At 36.5% G+C, this 20,281-nt stretch overlaps 1 protein-coding gene across 4 annotated transcripts in view; it reads left to right on the top strand.

Moving 5' to 3' along the window:
* The window catches only part of LOC120777423 (cysteine-rich motor neuron 1 protein), a 179,081-nt gene that overhangs the window by 128,478 nt on the left and 30,322 nt on the right, over positions 1 to 20,281 (top strand). For all 4 annotated transcript variants that reach the window (XM_040108727.1, XM_040108728.1, XM_040108726.1 and 1 more), the window contains exon 6: positions 18 to 148. In XM_040108727.1, coding sequence (XP_039964661.1) covers positions 18 to 148 — 131 coding nt within the window. The remainder of the gene's footprint in view (positions 1 to 17; positions 149 to 20,281) is intronic.

The following is a 20,281-nucleotide window of genomic DNA, read 5'->3' on the forward strand; positions in this document are numbered from 1 at the left end:
TTTTTTTTTGCTTCCAGGACTGCCAGTTAAATTTACAAAACCTGATCAAAATCGAAATGGAATTCGATGAAGATTACACAATTTCGCCGAGCACCACTTTCACATATAAAAAATTAAGAAGGAAGCGCAGAGCGTTAAGAAAACACAGGTGAGTGAACTTTTTCATTGCTTTCTATAAATAATTTCGAAATTCTACACAATACCATTGAGCCACGCGCTAGTAAAACTATAAACTTGAAAATATTTTTTCTCAATTGTCATCACAAAAGTCATACGAACGCAAGTTTATATAACATCTCCATTATGTTTGTATGTCACACACTTATCTACGCTTAACTGCCATTCGGCTAATGCACTTCGGTGAATAAATTTCGTCTACATTATCGAAAAATCGCTACATAAATTTCACAAGGACGAATATAAGTTGGCTTGCAAACACATTGACTGATGCCATCGGCAGTGTAAACAAAGATAATCGAATGAATTTGCTCACAGAAGATGTGAATAAAAATTGAGAGCAACAAAATATTATTATTGCTTAAAGTCACACCTTTTGTTTATTGACACTCGCAGAGACAGACTTCAGGAAAAAAAACGTTAATATCGTGGGGGAAGTCGAGAGTATACTATTTTTGTTTTGTCTTAGAATGTCTGCTCTCACTGCAGGGATATTTTTTCTAGCGGAATTTTAAAGTGGTGGTATATATTTGGCATAATGGGAGTGTGAGAAAAGCTTTCTTCTCCAATAAGTAGTAATTTTTTTCCGAATTGCAAATAAGACTGCTATTTATAGCACATTCCCTTATTTAAAGTGGTCTAATAATATATAATTTAAAAGTGAGAAAGTGGTCATATGTATGAAAAGAGGATACCTAATCACAGTGAGAGCATTCTTCGAGGGAAATTCTCTTTTTAATAAATTTTTTCGAAAACCGTTTGAGAAGTTCATTCTTAACCTTGAGTGTGAACGAAAAATATGCATGTCGTTTCCGCTAAGATCTATTTGTATCTAACATAGCAGGGGAAGTGCAGTGCTGATCTTAGTAGAGGCATGAATGTGGCTTAAAGCTAGTCGGGGTGAGGCAGAACCTCAAATGGTAATGGCCTATCAGCAGATGCTTCTAATGATGGCATTGAATGCTCGTTTTTTTGGTGCTTGGGGAAGCCCTTTTGTTGGTAAAAAATGGTTTCAATGAGCTTAAGACACCGTAAGGCCTTCATTTGTTGAGAAACCTATTAAGAAAGATTTTTCGCGGCCTTTACGCTAGCCGTGAAAAGAAAATTGCTTCTGATTTTGTGGTTTTGATAACGAATAAATTTATTGAGTGCAGATGTGCTGTAGTTAATAGTACGATAGGCGTACAGGAAAGCGCCATCATCCGCGTATTGTGCCCATAATGTCATGCCGATCGAATGCTTGCTTGCAGTCAAGCAAGCGTATAGGAATATGTCGACCTTTGTTGAGGTTGTTAGGTATAATGCGAAGACCCTTCGTAGTTGATGCGCGGTAACGTGTTTCTTCCGGAACCCATGTTGAAAGTCGGGGAGAAGTAGAGCAGTTCCAAGTCTAGTGTTTGGAATTGAAATCACCTGCGATAATGGTGGGGCTGGAGGTGTGGGAAAAGGAAGAGATGTCGAGAGAAGGTTTATATAGGGGGGGGATATAAACCCTGTTAATCCTGCGCCTGTGAGAATTGAAGTTTTTGTTTTCGTCCGATGATGATGATGACGGGTGGAAATCAACTTCGTTTTTCCCGCCGACAAATTTGTGAAAACACTGGATCGACGTCGAAATCAACGATCATTTGAGCTTGGTCGAGAAAAGAGGTGGCTGCGGAGTCGGTGATATCGGTGGCGGCTTTTAGCAGTTCTTTTAACGTGAGAAGGTATCCGCGATAGGATTGGACGAGAGCGTCAAGCTCAAACTTGTTTAGGGTATTTGGGTCAGGTTATCTCATTGTAGCGCATGTACCTGAGTTGTGGTGTTGCCAGGGCAGCGTCACAACTCGGAATGCACTGTTATGTATTATTCACTATGCACACTGCAATATTCACTTTATGTCATACATATTTACATATGTATGGCTATGTCTATGCTATGCTAGTGTCTGCTCTGTTCTGAGAACAAAAGTGTAAGAGAGCCTCGTTTTTTAAGAGATTTTTCCGCAAACCGTTTGCGAAGTTCATACTTGACCTTGAGTGTGTACGAAATACCGCGGAATATGAAAATCAATATAAAATATTCAAACATGAAGTTGCTTTTCTTAGAAAGAATCTGATTGTCATGTTATTTTTGGCTCTGAAGGCGATATTATGATTATGAGAAACCTAAAGAGGGCCAAAATGTAGAAAATATTTGCTCTCAGAGCCTTATTGTATTTAATGCACTTTCTTAATCGTTGAAGAAGAGTACCTTAAACCCTACGAAAGATATCACGAATAAATTTCCAAGAAATATATGCACACATATACATATTTATTAAATCAAATTATATATGTCAAATCTCATCAAAGCATTGCTTCTCATTCTTCCATAAGCCATGATATCTAATCAAAATTTTCGCATAATCCCAGATTTCAGCGAATGCTTGGCGTAAATTGTAACACAACAAATTTGTATGAATTAATAATACCAGATTAGGTTGCTTTTCCTTGTTGTTATTATTATTTTTATTTTGCCAACACTCACCTCACCAAATTCCATGAGATTACGAGCGCTGACAAAGAACGGGAACTTGGTAACGTGCGGAATAAATAAAGATAAATAGAAAATGCTGATAAAAATAAAGTGAAAAAAATGCAAGGCATTTGAAGTTGTTGTAAAGATGCTGATTGTTGAGGCGTCTTTCCGTACGCAATTTAGGTTAGTGTACCTGCGTGTTTCATGGAATAAGTATATGTAGTTGTGTGTCTGTGCGTATTTGGAAGCCGCTTATGCAAATACTATAAATATGTAAATAATGAATGCAAAGCACAAAGACCAAAGTACAGGCAAAGAATGAAAACCAAAGCAACAAAAGAATCAAAAGATATCGGAAGTAAGAAACGAAAGGAAACTTGCAGGGCAAAATTGTGAGAGGCTCGCTTTTCCCGTTGAAAGACGAAGCAGTTGAAGGGACGTCAAAACTACAGCAAAGATAAACAGAGGCAATGTAAAGGCAGACAAAGCCGCCTTAAAGGCTTGATGGCAGGCATTTCGAAAAAGCGGCTTTATGAAGAGTGGCGCGTATACTAGAGGGTGTGGTGGGGTCTAGATGCTTAAACATTCATGCAGGTGTCAACAAGAAAATGTAATAAATTTTATAATATACTTTACTGAAGTCACACAACAACAACAAAATCTGTGCGAAATAAAGTGAAAGTTGTGCAGCGTGTTAAGCAATGAATTTGAAAGTAATTTAAAGCATGAGTTTGGTGCGAATGTATCTTATATAAAGCTTCGAAGAATGGCCTTTAAGCAGATAAATCTCTTTGTAGTATAAAATTGTACCATAAGGAATGTTGCTTGCTGTGTTTATTAAGAATAACTATATAAACTAGGAGAGGCATTTGATAAAGTAAAATACTTTTCTTATAAGGAAAGACATATTCAGAACTGAGGTTAGAATACACTTATTTATCTAATAAGGTAAGAGTTATCCAGACCGGAGTTTTAAACGGAAAATTAACAATTTTGGTGACACTAGGTGATTTTAGGACCGAATAATTTGCTACTCGAGTTCGGGTAAGCGCCACAATAATTAAAAACGAAACCTCCTTGAACCATGTTAAACACTTTTAACGGTCATAAGTAAACTTGAATTGGCTGTGCATAGCAAAAAGGCTCGCCAGTGGTTCCTCCTTTTCACTGTTTGGTGCCAATTCTATATTCCAAGTGTAGCCAGGTCCTTCGCCATCTGGTTTTTCTAACGGAGTGGAGGTCTTTCTCTTCCCCTGCTTCCCCCGACGGATACTGCGTCGAATACTCTGAGAGCTGGATTGCTGTCATCCATTCGGACGACATGTCCTAGGCAACGTAGCCGTTGTTTGTTAATTCGCTGAACTATGCCAATGCCATCATATACCTCGTACAACTCATTGTTCCGTCGATCTTATTATTCGTCGCTCCCAGTATGCAAAAGGACCATAAATCTTCCGCAGAACCTTTCTCTCCGATTTTGCCATCGTCCTGCACCATATAGCAGGACGGAGGTGATGATTGACTTGTAGAATTTGGTTTGTGTACGTCGAGAGAGGACTTTACTTCTCCATCTTTTACTTAGTCCGTAGTAGCACCTGTTGGCAAGAGTTATTCTGCGTTGGATTTCTAGGCTGACATTGTTGTTTGTGTTAATACTTGTTCCAAAAAAGATGAAATTATCTACGACTTCGAAGTTATGACTGTCAACAGTGACGTGGGCGCCAAATCGCGAGTGCGATGACTGTTTGTTTCGTCTTTCCCTCGTTCACTACCTGACCCATTTGCTTCGCTTCCTTATTCAGTATGGAGAAAGCAGAACTAACGACGCAGATGTTGAGACCAATGATATCAATACCATCGGCGTACGCCAGTAGCTGCACACTTTTATTGAAGACTGTACCTTCTCTGTTTAGTTCTACAGCTCGAATTATTTTCTCCAAAAGTAGGTTGAAGAAGTCGCAGGAAAGGGAGACGCCTTGTCTGAAACCTCGTCTGGCACTGAACCGCTCTGAAAAGTTTTTCCCGATCCTGACGATGCTTTAGGTGTTGCTCAACGTCAACTTACACAGCCGTTTTGTTTTCGCGGGAATACCAAATTCAGACATCGCATGCTGTCAGAAGCAGCTTTGAAATCGACGATTTAGCGCATGGGAAATATCTAGTCAGTTGTTGATTTTCCAGGCCTACAGCCACACTAATAAGATCAAATCAGTTTGGGGACGGTGGACTTCAATCTTTCACAAAATAATAACTTTTGTCGTCCTATACCCACTTCGAATTTTTAAATGCATTAGAACTAACCGAAATTGGTATCTAATTTATTAAAGCCAATAACAAAAAATAAGAATTTTCATATGGAAAATACCGTTACAGTAGCTACTTGCTCCCTTAACTTCACTTAAGCCACCAAACCTAACGAAAACAGAATTTCTTCATACAGAATTTAAATTCTCTCTCATTTTGCCTCTGACGGTTATTCGTTTCTGCATATTTCATTTCATATTCTCATGCACTTCGCCCGTATTTACTTTGGCGCCCTTCTGGAACAAAGCAACTGACAGCTGTTGGAAACATAATTTGTTCGCTTTGTGCTCGTCGTCTGCGCTGTGCCTTGCCGTATGAAGGACGTCTGCATAAATTGTGTTTATTTCATTTGAAATTTAATTTCGCAAAAATACAAGAATTATGGTATTCCATTTAGTTATCTTTATGGTTTCGGGCACAAACTTTTATTTAAAGGCTTGTGTAGTTATTGTTGTTGAAAGTTTTTGATTTAAATTTTTAAAAGAAGTAAGCAAAAACTATTATTCTAATGATTCTTCGAAAAATTTTTCAATTTTATTTTCGCAGTGAACATTCACTAGATCTGAAAAGGATTCTGATTAGACCAACTAACAATTACTCTTAAACCTCATTTTTTTCTCTATCGTTCATTTATCATATATTCATTCATTTTAGTTTAACTAACACCAAGCTTTGATAAGTAGCGAATCGAACAACCAACTGGTATAAATCTCATATACTGGTATAATCAAATAGTAGTGGCATAACAAGCAAGCAAACTCATATTTCTACTCAGCTTGTGAGCGCCACTGGTATACTCAGATGACACCTTCTCTTTTTAATCTCTTTCTCAGGAAACGCTCTGCTGTACGAGTACCACAGATACTTAGATGTTAAAGCATGAACGACATTTCGATTAAATTTCGCTAAAATCAGGTCTTTGTTACTTCTGGTATAAATCTCATATACTAATATAATCAAATGAAATTATAATCGCAAGTGGTTATGCCATTTTAATGAGCTATGATATACTGAGTTGAGTCTCTACTCAGATAAGGTGCATCTCTCTCTCTAATGATCGGACAGCTATCAAGCTTATACGCTCACCTTTTTAAGGTTAGGGCAACTAAAAATCGTATGAATTCATTCTGACATGTAATTTTCGCCAAATGAGTACAAAAGATTTGATATGCTGAAGTGTTTAACAACCTTTTAGCAACCTTCGAAATGAAAGCTCTGAACCATGATCTTCAAGAGCCTTTTGAATAACACTATTCAGTAATTGCGGATTTCATTCTAAGTCTTTTTTATTCAAAATTATTATCTTCATTTTTCTTAACACCATGCTCGAGGACATCCATCTACCTTACTCAGCCTTAGCAAAATACTATAGAGTACTTTGTATAAGTTTTCCCCTTTACTTATGAGAGTTGCACTATTTTGCTTTTAACTACTTTTTCCCTTATTTTTTATTTATTTTAAAAAGGCTTTATGATTTAAGCTCTCTTTGAGGGCTTTAATTTTACACTTGCAACATAGTATGTATTTACATATAATACTTTACATATACATACTATATGTACATGTATATACATATGTATGTATATTGGTATATGCCTTTCAATGTTATGCATTCAAATAGCTTTCTTTGAATTTCGTTACATAAGTTTCTTTGTTATGCATTGCATTTTTAAGTCGCTGTAGAAAGAAGACAGCAAAGTGAAATATGTAATGCGAAGCACAATAAAATCCGCTGAAAAAAGAGAGAGTAGCATACTTTATGGCGCACGACAAAGTGCGCGTATTTCATTTAACCGTTACATTGTTGTCATAACAGACAATTCTTTCTTAGACTGCATTTCAATACAGATAAATATACATATGTAAAGCATATTAAACATATGATATATACATATATGTAAGTATATATGTATAAATAAAAATATTTTTTCCTTACTTTTATCAATTTTGCCATGAAATGCTTTACGCCATAAAACCAAATATTTAGTTTACGCAATAATTTATGTATTTATGCCCTAAATTCCTTAAAGGATTATATTTTTTTGTACCACATAGCGGTCTTTTCTAGCTCCTACTTGTTTATTGATATTTTCTACTAAATTTCCTTTTGCCATAAAATGCTTAATTTTGTTTTGCTGGATGCACGGAGTTTGTATATTTGCTATAAAATACTTTTCATGCAGTTTTTATGTGAGTTTCGTTTAATTTTCGCTTGGAAGGGAAAATTATATGATAACATAAAATATATTTTATTGACACATTTGTGTTTGCCGTTGTTGCGTCTTTTGTTTTTTGGCATGCCATAAAGTGCTGTGTAAATATTTTACAAATTGAATAGCTGTAAACTTGCTGCAGTTGTTTACTGTTTGCGCTCAATTTCTTACCGGTTTCTATTATTTCTCCGCTTCGTATTTCATCTTTAAAATTTTATAACATTTCCAATGGTTTGGTGTGCTCTTGAGGCCTTTTATGGCGCATTCAATGCAACTTGAAGCAGTTTTTTTTTTAAGTATATTTTTATATTCCATAAAGTATTAAACTTTTAGATTTTTAGCTGGGAATTTACAAAATTCTATCAAATAAGATTTCTTCACTCCTTCGTAGGGTAAATCTGTTAACTTATGTACTATTTCTGCTCAGGTAGCATCGAACATGCATAACCAAACTCAACAAAAATTCGTATCTAATGAAACTGTTAATATTAAAGCATTCGCCAAATACGTTAATTCACTTTCTCCACCTTTCAATTAATAAGACAACATCAAAACCTCTCCATAGTCAGCCTACAAAGCCAAAAAAATGTTCTGCACTCTTTTCTTGGAACACTTGGTCTAATGTTGCTTTCGTCCTGTGTCATGCTCCAACGCGACACATAAGATGCTTCTCGAAATTTTATTCATCTAGAAAGTACTCCATATAGGAGCGTGTTGTTACATCTATCTATTGGTTCCAAAATAGATGAAATTTTACTGGCACGAGTCACGAGTATTAGTTTTGCTTTGAAAGTAGACACTTTGTACTTTCAGAATTCAGTTCCCAAACAGTGATATTTAGCTTTCATGTAGTACAAAAATGAACAACGATTTAAGGAGCACATATGACCTTTCCATACATTCATGCCTGAGTTTTGAAATCTTTCTCTCTTTCTCTATCTCGCTCTTATTCTATTGGTGAAGTATGCATTTTCTCTGTCTCTCTCTCTCTCTCTATCTTGTTTTTCCCCTCCTTTTTTCAACCTCGCTCTTGTTCTATCGGTGAAGTATTCGTTTTCAAATCTCTCTCTTTCTCTCTCTCTTGCTCGTTTTTAATACAATAGTTTTTCAGAATTTTTCCGCACTTAAGCTATCATTAGGCCCATTCTGATCTCGGGTGGTAATCAAATTAAGCCTTATCCAGCAATCCAGCGGATTCAGTAAAAAAATCCAATCGTTTTCCATCCTAGGTGCCCAATGTCTCTTAAGTTAGAGCAATTTGAGCAGTTAGAGCATTGGCAGCAGTGGAATATGTCTCGTCTCATACGGTTGAAGGCTGGGAATTCGAAACGATAACGTTCCAGAGTCTTTGCATTCTCCGCGCATACTCTGCTTTCAACAGACTCCACTTTTTCCGTTGTCTGAAGGTGGTTACTATATTCCCTTTTGCCAAGAATGAGGAACTTAGACGATTTGTGTGATCAGCTGTCCCTGACTCCTACATTTGTTTCCTATCTTCCCTCGGGATGTGAGCGCAAACCAACGATATGTTGAAGAACTTCGTTGTGGCTAAACATTCACGGAGTGTTTTTTTACGTAGCGAGTCCCAAACCCAGCGCACAACCCTGGGGAGGGATGTGATGCTTAAGCGTTTGAAAGGCAATAAACATTATGAACTAACAACTTCATAGATTACAAATAAGACTATCACTGAGAAGAAAGAATGTGAACCATTTTAAGGAATTTACAGTTCTTTTATTGTACAACAAACCTTGTTTCCTTAAATTTCGACATCAACCATCTACTATAATAAAATGGTAAAAAGAATTACAAAATTCAGTAACTAAATTCTACGAAATGTGGAAAGTGTGTAACAACTATAAACAACACCATTCGAAAGATTTGTAATCTTCAATTACTGCTGTAATATCATAATAATCCCGCAAAATCCTGCACTTTTCGGCACTGAAATATTAAATTTTCTCGGTAATAACCTTTTCATGTGCGCTCTTAAAGTCGTCTATCATGCTACTTTCGTGAGTATTATTTAACCAGCTGATGTCTCGCAGCAAAGTCAACACTGAAATCCGCCAAAAAGCTTGGCGAAAGCATGGGTTGGTGAATAATTTCACGCCAGCAGTATCCTTTGGAGAATTACACATTTATTTATATAAGCGTAATTATATGAGCATACACACACGTTTTCACTATCTATATATATGAGACTTTATTTGCATGTGTTGGTTAAGCCTCTGACCCTGCAGGAATATTGAGGTTTTGGAAACAATAAAATAATGATTTTTCAAGTTTATGTTCACTGAAGAAGCTTCGACCAGTTTAACAGTCACAAAACGGGTTTCCAATTTCTTAAGAGTCGGAAAGAAGGAATGAATGAAGGAATATTGAGGCTTGAAAGTATGTCCATGCAACTAAAGGTTCCACTGATGATTTGAAAATAATAATTTTTTTATGTTTGTTTTCACTTTGAAGATTTCGACCAATTTAACATTCACTAAACGGGTTTCCAACCGCCTAAGAGTCGAAAGTTCATACTGTTAAAGGAATATTGAGTCTGGAAAGAATGTCTATGTCTGAAGATTCAACTCAACTGCTTAGTAAAAATTTTCTGGTTTAAAGGTAGAATGTTACAAAAACTCATTTCGCCTACTCTCTAATCTTCTTAGCCAGGTTGTGATTACTTTCGCTCCATTATTTCAACAATAAGTGAAGATATGGTATACTCATGTTGATACTTGAGAATCGAAGCGACAAAGCTTCTTGAGGCTAATGCAAACATATTATATTTCTGTTGTCAAGAACTCATAGAGACTTTTGAAAACGTGATCTTCCAGTTGCTTAAGCCTTGATATCGCAAGGATTGAACAATAATGAGGAAATTGTTGGATTAGTTCTACTTCCTTGTTTTCCTTGCAGCATCTACAACCAGCATACGGCAAGATTTTTAACAAACTATGCATGGAAAATTGCTCTAGTATTTGTCTATTCTATTCGGTCTCCGAATCATCCTTCGGTCTTTGTCAATATTAAGAGGGATAAACTCATTTTGCGCAGGAAAAATTCGACTTGGTAAATTGAGTACAGGACGAAGTTCTTGAAAACTATTGACAATCTGCAAGTTTGTACCAGAGAACCTGGATATATGCAAACTTTGAAAAATATCTGGTTTTCTGAAGTTGAGGAAACTCGAGTTCATGAGCTGATAGGTCGAGAGTTTCAATCAGCAAACGGACAGTATTGTAGACTAATCATGAGAAAGCTATAATGTGAATAGAATTAAGGACCACGTCAGTATTAGTAATGAAGTTTTTGGTGTAAGTTTTGGCTAACACCACAGCCTATACCTTGCGATTTTCTCTTCCCACATGGCAGGCTTGCACTTCCTTCTCGAAATGGCATAAAATTTCCGGCTGGCAGTGGCCATCCTCACAGCGGAAAGTGCAAATCGACGACGGAAAGCCAAAACAAATAACAGACGGACCAAACGGATTTACAAAAGAGCGAAATGGACCAAAGTAAAAAGCAAAAATGTATGTATGTATTAACAAAATTAATGAAATAATGTGAAAACGTAGCCTAGACACAGGGGCGCAGACTAAATGCAAAGGAAAGCGCTGGCATTTGTTTTGTTGAATTAACAATGACATTTCGGCGAAAAGGTCAGTTCAACAAACAAACGGAATGCAAAAGAAGAAGGGAGAAAAATAACAGTAAAAGAAGATTGCGCACAAAAATAAAAGCAACAACAATCCTAATAATATTAAAGCATAACAATACAAAGAGCAATCATAAAAATGACCACGATAAAAATGACAATAAGAATTTGTAAGCGCAATGTCATCCAAAAAATGGAAAGAAAATGAAGAATAAAACGAAGAGGAAGCGCAGAAATAACAAAAGCCAGCAAGAGCAACAAATTAAGCGAATGAGGGGAAAAAACCATCGCTGGGTAAATAATTGAAAATAATTGTCACGCGCGCCATTGACTGCGCGAAGTGCCAGCGCAAGTGATGGACTGCCCGACTGTGGCTAAGGCTGAGCACGCGGTTCAATGGACAGTGACTGACGGACTGTCAGTGACGCCAGTAACGTCTCTCGGCTCAGTGACCAAAGCATATAACCTACTTAAGCGACTGACATTATTTCGTGCCTTTCTTTTTTCTTTTATTTTAGTTAAAGCGCTTCTTCTTCTTGTTTCAACCGAATTCCATTTCCTAAAAATCCAACTAAGCGTCTTAGCGCGTGTCCCAATCCAAGCTGCCCTCTTGACCCACTACATTAGGCAGCCGTGCTATGCGTGCCCATGCCAACATTCCTTTAGTCTCTTAGTACGTGGGTGCCCTGCACTCTAGCAATTGACTTGACTTTATGTCTGCTTTAGCTGCTAACGGATTTGGGTTTACGTCGAGCCGCTTGGCATGGTTTCGCTTGTCGTTTGGACAGTTGAAAAATATGTAGACATTTGAAGGTGTCACAGTGCATCATTTATCACGTGGATTTGGCGTTGCCTTGCGTTGAGTGTGTAGCTAAATGCCGCACGGCAAGTGTTAGTGCGCTTTAGGTACCGTTGTGCTTTCGTTTGATTGCCCACCGAAGAGTTTGTTATATATATACATAGGTTGGAGCATTGTAGGTAGCTACATTACTTGCATTGTTTCGCTGGAATTTGCTTGTAAGCTGTATTTCCGCTCTCACCAAGCTTAACATTTATTTTTTGGTTTTATCCTCACAGATAATCGTTTATTTAACTGGTGTTGGACTTTTTGTATTAAGAAAAAAGGATTTCAATTTATTTAGCTTATATCCGTTAATACATCACTATATAAAGTCAATGAACTCTTCAAGGATTTAACATTTTGGCGGCTGTAGCAGAACACTGGCTTTATTGCCTGTGCATTATTTTTCGTATATCTTAAAGTCACTTTATTTTTTTTCAACCCTTAAGATTTAAAGAAAAACATCTGATTTTTAAAACTATCAGTTTTCAGTTAACACAGCCCATGGCAAATCAGTCTAGGTAGAAATTTTGTCAGAAAGCTTACTAGTGTTTGGAAGACTTTATATAAAATTTTTATAGAGTAGCCTAGACATCCAATGAATGTCTTTCATGTACAATTATTATTTAGCAGCGCTATAAAAATATTTCTTCTTCGGTTGTCTTTTCTAATTTGCCGCAGAAGCTCCTCCACGACTCCCTTTGGGCTTTACGAATTTCTATTTATTTTATATTCCTTTACATATTTGTATTCCCTCAAGCAGGCCTCTTCATCAGCCAGTCTGGCTAGTTTGAAGAGTTCCTTGACACTACGCCTGAGTGTTGCGAGCCTCGATCCACCCATTTGCAAGTAGTGGAGTGCTCGCGATGTCATACGCTTTTTGAGGGCGATAGTGGTGAGTGCGACTATCCGTCTCTATTCCAGAGATGGTGTGCCATTTTTTTCGTTTACATAAATTCCACCACCTTACTTTTATGCAGATTTATTTTAAGAACCTGCAGTCTTTTTTTCTGGTTTCTTCCCGGGGTCGGATTGAGGCTCTGTCTCTCCCTTATCACCCTTGCACTTTTTAAAGCGAAGTAGACGCTATAGTTTTGGCTGCCATCCTCTTTGCCGGAGTTGATAACCTTCATCACACTCCAATATTCTGTCGACACATCAGGATTTTGTCCTCTGAGAAGCAGCAGGTATTAGAACCTTCGCCTCCCTAATGGATGGAATACAACTGCGGCCCACTATTTACAAAACGACTCGCTCCCAGAAGCCTAGAAGCTTTGCAACTGCTTCCTTTACCCATGGCAATGTTCATATAAATTAACTTACTTATGTAAGTAAATAATTTGCTAATTAACTAAATTAGGGCGCTATCGCTAATTATTATCTCTATTTAGTCGAGATTCACACCGTATTCGAGGCACAAACCTAATTGAGGCAATTAAATAATTTAGGTTTATATTTATTACTAAATTGTTGGACTCACCCAGCGATATATTAACTCAGTATTAGTATATAAAAATGTCAGCACTTACTCCCACCTAAATCAATACATATAATTATGTTAGTAACACTTAGCAATAAAAGTGTTATCACACCAAAATTAGCAGCAATGAAAAATTAATAAGAGTCAATTAGCGATCAAATAATTTATGTGTTGCTTTATGTCTCAAGTCATTACGCAACTAAAGCACTAAAACGCCCACGCATAGGCTACGAGGGTGGTTAGAATCAAAGTACGCTCTTCTATATATGCATGTATATATTTATACCCTGAATTGGGTATATTAGGTGTATCATGAAGTCTACAATACTTAGTAGGAAACGTCTGGGTCCATATAAAATATATGTATAAATGAACGTTCAGCATGTCCACCTGAGTCAATGGTGTCCGACTGTCTGTCCGTATATTTACGCAAACTAGTCCCTTAGTTTTGAAGGTATCGAACTGAAATTTTGCGTCCTTTTCTCCTCAAGAAGCTGCTTATTTGTTGGAACCACCGATATCGGTTCAATATAGCATATAGCTGCCATACAAACTGAACGATCGTAATCATGTTCTTATATGGGAAACTTTTTTATTTGACAAGATATCTTCACGAAATTTGGCTCGAATTAGTTTTCGAAGCAACAGTGTATCCTCCCAAGAAATGATTCAGATCGGATCTCTATAGCATATAGCTGCCATACAAACTGATTGATCGGAATAAAGCCGTAGTATGGGAAGCTTCTTTGTTTGGCGATATATCTTCACGAAATTTTAAATGGACTATTACTTAAAGCAATGCTACAATATCTGAAGCAATTTTCCAGATCGAACTACTATAGCATATAGCTGCCATATAAACCGTCCGAACAAAATTAAGTTCTTGTATAGTAATTTTATATGTGATGGGTATTATAGCTTCGGTGCAACCGAAGTAAATATATTTTCTTGTTTTTTCTAACAGCTGCTGCTACACAACCCCAATTATACGCGCATAAAAAATGATTATGAGCAAAATATGATAATAATTTTCGCAGTTACTTTTGCCCATTCCGCAAACAGTTAAGCTTGGCAACTCTTACCCATATAATTAAGGCACATAATGGCATGGCTATACATACATTCAGAAATCTCTATAAAATATAACTGTATACCTTTATTAGTAAGTGAATAGAGATATTTGTTGTTTCAAGCGCTTGTAAGCCGCCGCTGAGCTGCGTGAAATTGAATTGTGTGCGGCAAATTTAACGTACGCATTTATGCGTTCAAATATATGTGTGTCGTACCTATGTATTTGTATGTGCACGTGTATGTGTGTTGGTTGTTAAGACACCTGGTTTATTCATGTACTATAATGCTTAACCCACACACAATTATTAATATTCAAAGTAGCCCATTTGAGTGTCCGGCTCTGGCTACCTTTAAACGCCTATCGGCATTTATTGTTGTTATTGTTGCTATTATTATCGCCTGCAAATAAATGTGAAATTAACATTAATCGCTTTGCAAATGGCGTGTTTGTCGAGTATTTCGCTGTCGCTGTTGGGCTAAATACTCGCGCAACACACTCATTCCAACACACACACACAGACACTTACTATAAATGCCCACAAGCCCACAATTATGACTACCATTTGCCGCTTTGTCGATCGTTTGTTGATTTTCATGTGGCCACTGCGTGTTTAAGTTATAATTTGGTTGCTGTTGATGCGTAGAATGTGGCGCATTTATGCAACTGGCGCGATTAAAATTTAATTATTGTTGGATTTATTGGCAGCATTTGGCGGTTGGTGCGCTTTTGTCGGTGTCATTAATGAAAAATTATGTGGCGTCTGCATAATCGGTTGATCTGTCAGTCAGTGTGTTTAGTACTTAGTAATTTTGTAGCATACATTAGGCAAATTTTGCTGATTTGGCAGGAAGCTTGATTAATTTGTGGTTATGTTGCGGTTAATTACTCGTTAGTGCGCATTAATTCACTCATCAAGTGCAAATTAGTTAAATAAAACTAATATTATGCTACAAATAATGATAAATTTATAATATTTCATATATTTCTTATATTTTTTTGTCAAAATCATCATTGCAAACTTAAGAAATTGACTTGGAATATTTGAGATTTAGTAAAAAGAAATTCATTATTTCTACAATAAATTGCATGTTTTATTAAGTTTTATAGTTGGATTGAACTGATTTAGGTCAAATATGTACCATTCTGTTCGATATCTTGTTGCCATTTCGAAAGTAATGTCATAATGTCACTTTAAGCAGAAAACTGGAAGAGTTGATATCATAAGCTTTTCAACAAGCTTTTCTTAAGTCAAATTTTTCACCGGCATAATCACTCTCCGTATATAAAAATGGCTAGTAATCACTTGGTGCCAGGTCCGGACTATAAGATGGATACATAAGCATCTCTCAACCAAGCTCTCGTAGTTTTTGGTAAATCAGTATCAATATGCGTAGCTCCCATTGACTTGATGGAACATAATTATTCTACTATTCACCGAAATTGGCCGCATCTGGGCGATTGCCTCCTTCAGCGGTTCCAATTGTTCACAGTAACGACCTGACTTAAGAGCTCAGCGATAGGGTAGCAGCTCATAGTAGTTGATTTACCCCACAAAACAAACAGAAAACCTGCCAGACCGTCAAGCCTGGCTTGCCTACCGCTAGCTCTGGCTCACTGTCATTCGTCAGTGACCACTTCGCTTGACGTTGTTGTAAGTGTAGTTGGTTTAATATCAAAACCCTACAATTAAATTTAAAAAGTTATTACTGCCACAGTGTAGTAGAGTTGTCAGATTTATTCTTATCTTACTCATCTTGGGGGGTTTATTTATCTACATTAGCTTATGTATTTGCATACCACTAGCCTTAGGGAGAGTACATTACACCTTAGGTCGCGGTGCAATCCTCATTTATTTATCTACACTAATTTAGCCTTAGAGATCAGTACTTCCTTGCAAATATTCTTATATTAGCTATCTTTCATTCGCCAAGCCTTACTCTCCACCTAATTGAACAAACTATGCCAGATGCCAAACAAACTGGCAGCACTTGTGAGTGCAAACCTTTGCTAACATGTCTTCTGACGTCTTATACCCTTTGAATAAGGTATCTGCATACTCTCTTGTATGAATTCAACCCGTGAACTTTGTTTTTTTTTGTACATGCAAGTTTAATGCCCAGAGCGCAGAAGTGAGCAGAAAAACTACAACTCGAAAGCAAAAAAGAATTGGAAGTTCGAAACCGGTTACTCCACATTTCTGATGAGATTTTTTCTTCATAATTGAAAGGGAGTATTACTATAATCTCACGATATGGTATTTTAGGTTATACCACAAGCCATAAAGAGGGTTTCAAAAACTAATCCACAAGCTTTAAGGCATAACACAAGCCATAAAATTGTTTTCAAGAATTAATCTACAATCTCGCAAAAACTCGCTCTTTAGCTTTAAACATATTGAGTTATCAATATATTTCCTGATATAAGCCGAATAAGGCTTAAATTGGCAACAGGATAAGATATTCATGTCATCAGCATAACAAATACAAGTTTACCTTATTTATTTTGCTTTTTTCTTGCATGCAGTGAGCGAAATGCCCGCTGTATTACCTTATGGCATTGCAAGGACATGCTACATATTTGCATATCAAATGAGTAGTAATAAGTATTTGAACTTAAAGCGTAACAGAATTTTATCTAGAAGAAAATATAACAATATAACAATTTCAAAAGCAGGCAGGCGAAGGTAAAAACGCCAAACGCCAAAAGACGTAATCAAGAGTCAAGGCGACCGAAGAAATTCAAATAAAATGCGGAAAAAAGCAACAACATTTCTAAAGGTATACGGATAACAGCAAATTTATGTAATCACATATACCTACACACATGCACAGACACAACTGTTAAATGCGCTGCTCATTGCTGCGTATGCATTGTGGTGGACGCGTGGGCGTATACGCAACATTTCTTACGCAAGCGAAAGCTGCAAAAAAATCATCGAAAATCCACCCGTGTGAATTACAATAAATAAATAATTTGTATATATGCGCATTGTGTGGATGTATGTGTATGTATTGTTGTATGTTTGTGTGTGCACTTGTAGCTCAAAGTAAACTTCCGTGTCCACGCAAATGTTTATGAAATTGTATTCGGCTGCCAAGGCTCCCTTGTGTTGTAACTTAAGCCTAATGCGCACTGCCTTTCTGCGCTGCTGCCGTTACTTTTAATGCAAATTACACATTTTGAATTAAAAATGCATTAACATGAAAATTCGTATAATTTAGCTCACAGACATAAATAACCGAATTACACGGCAACGAGCGCACATAAATATCAGCAATCTGCTTCACTAACGATTACAATGCGAGAAAGCGCGCGAGCGTTGGTGTGAGAGCGGGCGACAGTGGCAGGGCAAATTGCTATTTACAAGCACTTCATATACTCAAAACTTAAGCACTGCTGATGACGCAAGTCTGTTGTTGCTGGCAACGGCGCACACACACTTTCGGCTTTTGCAGGTAACTTCATTTTCACAAATACACCGCTTGTTAGATAGCGGCTTTTCTTGCCGCTTGCCCGCATAGATTTGTGTAGAATTTCCATTTTGTAATGCAATTTGTGTGCGTTTTTGAGGTCAACGCGTATAGTACATATATTATCTTGCGGAAATTATGGCAACTAAACAGCTGCTTGAGGCGTAATTATGGGCCATTTAGGTGAAGTGTTTATTGTTATATTCGCAAATTATTGTGAAAAATAAAAATGCGCAGAAAAAAGTGTTTATTTGCTGAGCTGCAAGCAGGTGCAAAGGTTTTGTGAATTTGCAGCTAATGTAAAAGGTACTTTTTAGACCTCAATTGATGTATTTATTGAGGATATCGCTTCAAATGAAAAAGTTTTCCATACAAGGACTTGTTTTTGATAGGCTAGTTTGAAGGCAACTATATGCTAAAATGATCCGATTTTGATAATTTCTTCAGAGATTATAGCGTTTTCGTTAAAAATTTCGTGCAGATATCTTGTCAAATGAAAAAGTTTTCCATACAAAAACTTTTTTTATGAACGGTCACTATATGTTATAGTGATTCGATCTGAATAATTTCGACAGAAATTGAACCAGTATCTTCGAGAATAATTCATATAAAATTTCGTGAAGATATCTCGTCAAGTCAAAGAGTTTTCCTTACAATAACTTGGTTTTCATCGATCAGTTTGTATGGCAGCTCTATGCTATAGTGGTTCCATATGAACCATTTCTTTAGAGTTTATACCGCTGCCTTGGAAAATAAATTCGTGCAAAATTTGGTGAAGATATCTTGTTAAAAAAAGGTATCTATACACAAGTTGATTTTGATTTTGATTGCAGCAAATGAAATCAGGTAACTCATACGCCTTGTATAACAATCACAATAAATTTGCTTTCACAAGCACAAAACATTTTGTTTTGTTGTTTTTACTATTTGTATGAAATTTGAACGATTTTCTCAACTTAAACCATACAAAGCTCCGCTTCTCTCATTTGTAAACTTTCATTTTTAGCATTTTTTTGGCATCATAAATTATTTAGTATTTTGTTTCCGCTTTGCGCACAACATTTAAGTTTTTGTGAAACCAGCAAAGTCGACTTTAGATTAAAGTAACATTTACTTTACCTGCTGAAACTGGCTTAAGCGCTTATGTTTGTAGTTATATCCATACATATGTATATATAGTATAAGCTTTTGTTATTGTGTGCATATACCTGCTTGTTTGTGTATGTGTTTGTGCGTAACTACCGCAAAATACACTTTTCCACTGAAATTCACTAGCAAGTAAGACAGTTTGTGTGAAATTTCTCACCGGAGACATATTTTTGCGAAGACTCACGACAGCTAATTGCCCATGAGAAAGTATTGTTATTGAATGAGTTGCCAAAATAGTGGAAAAACTTTTCAGTTTCAAATTTCAGCAAGTATTTGGGGTATATACTGTGTATAACACTCATATGGATGTAAAAATACAACAATAGCTGGATAAGTTGGCGGTTTACTTTTTGGGAAGCATTTTATTATTTTTTTCTTTATTTGTATTTGTTTCTTTGCTCGAAATTATCGTTTTTTCTACTTCCTCCTATTTTTCTTCTGTCTATACTTCTTCCTCTTCTACGTCTCCTTTTTTACTTCTTTTCCTTCTTCTTCCCTATTTTTGAAAGCTCTGAAAATCAAACAATTTGTGGTCTTTTCTCTTCTCAAACATTTTTCTTCTTCTTTCTTCTCCTGTATTGAATAATTTTTCTTGGTTTCGATATCGAATTTATACGAAAATTACTATAGATTAAATCTATGAGACAAGAAAAATTGCGAAGAGAAAAATTTGTGGAACAAGAGAACAATTTATGACTCTAAATCAGACAACGTCTGTAATGGGTGTATATGAATTTAAGCAGTTAACCAACTGGGAGGTCAACTGACGTGAGCTCTATGGCAGGCCAACTCTATTTATTCATAATTTGAGTTCCTGATCATGGGAAGGAAAAGCAGACGAGTTGGCCAAGTCAGAAGCCTCCTTAGATGAATTCGCTCCAAGAAAACTGTATACAGACAGCTAAGAGGCGTTTCATTGACCGCTTAGTCATAGAAAAGGCTTATCTGATCTACAATTCTTCCTACAAAATGTGTTTTATCTAAGTTAAGTCCAGATGTGCAAAATGTGTCTAATCTAAGTTAAGTCCAGATTAAGCAATTTTTTTTCGCCCATCGAGACTCTTACAATCAAAAGAAGAAAGACAATTATCTTGATACTGAACAAAAGGTCTGCTTAAATCTAAATCTTATCTAATCCACCATAAATAAGGTCTGGTTAAAGGATAATCTTATCTTATAAGCTCGGTTCGTACTTAACATAATCACCGAAATAAAACTCTAGTTTTCTCTTCTGTTTGCTTGATTGTCCTTTATTGGATATGTTCTTTTGTAGTTTGTGCTTCTCATACCACAAATAGAGGGAATAAAAAGAACCTTGCTAAAGTAGGATGGTTATGCAGTTCGTTTTATGTCATATAAGCGTATTAAGGAGAGGAATAAAACTCGGAAGTCGTTGAAGAACTCAGGTACTTTGCAAGAA

This window comes from Bactrocera tryoni, chromosome 5, assembly GCF_016617805.1.
Source record: "Bactrocera tryoni isolate S06 chromosome 5, CSIRO_BtryS06_freeze2, whole genome shotgun sequence".
In the NCBI taxonomy this organism is placed as follows: Eukaryota; Metazoa; Arthropoda; class Insecta; order Diptera; family Tephritidae; genus Bactrocera; species Bactrocera tryoni.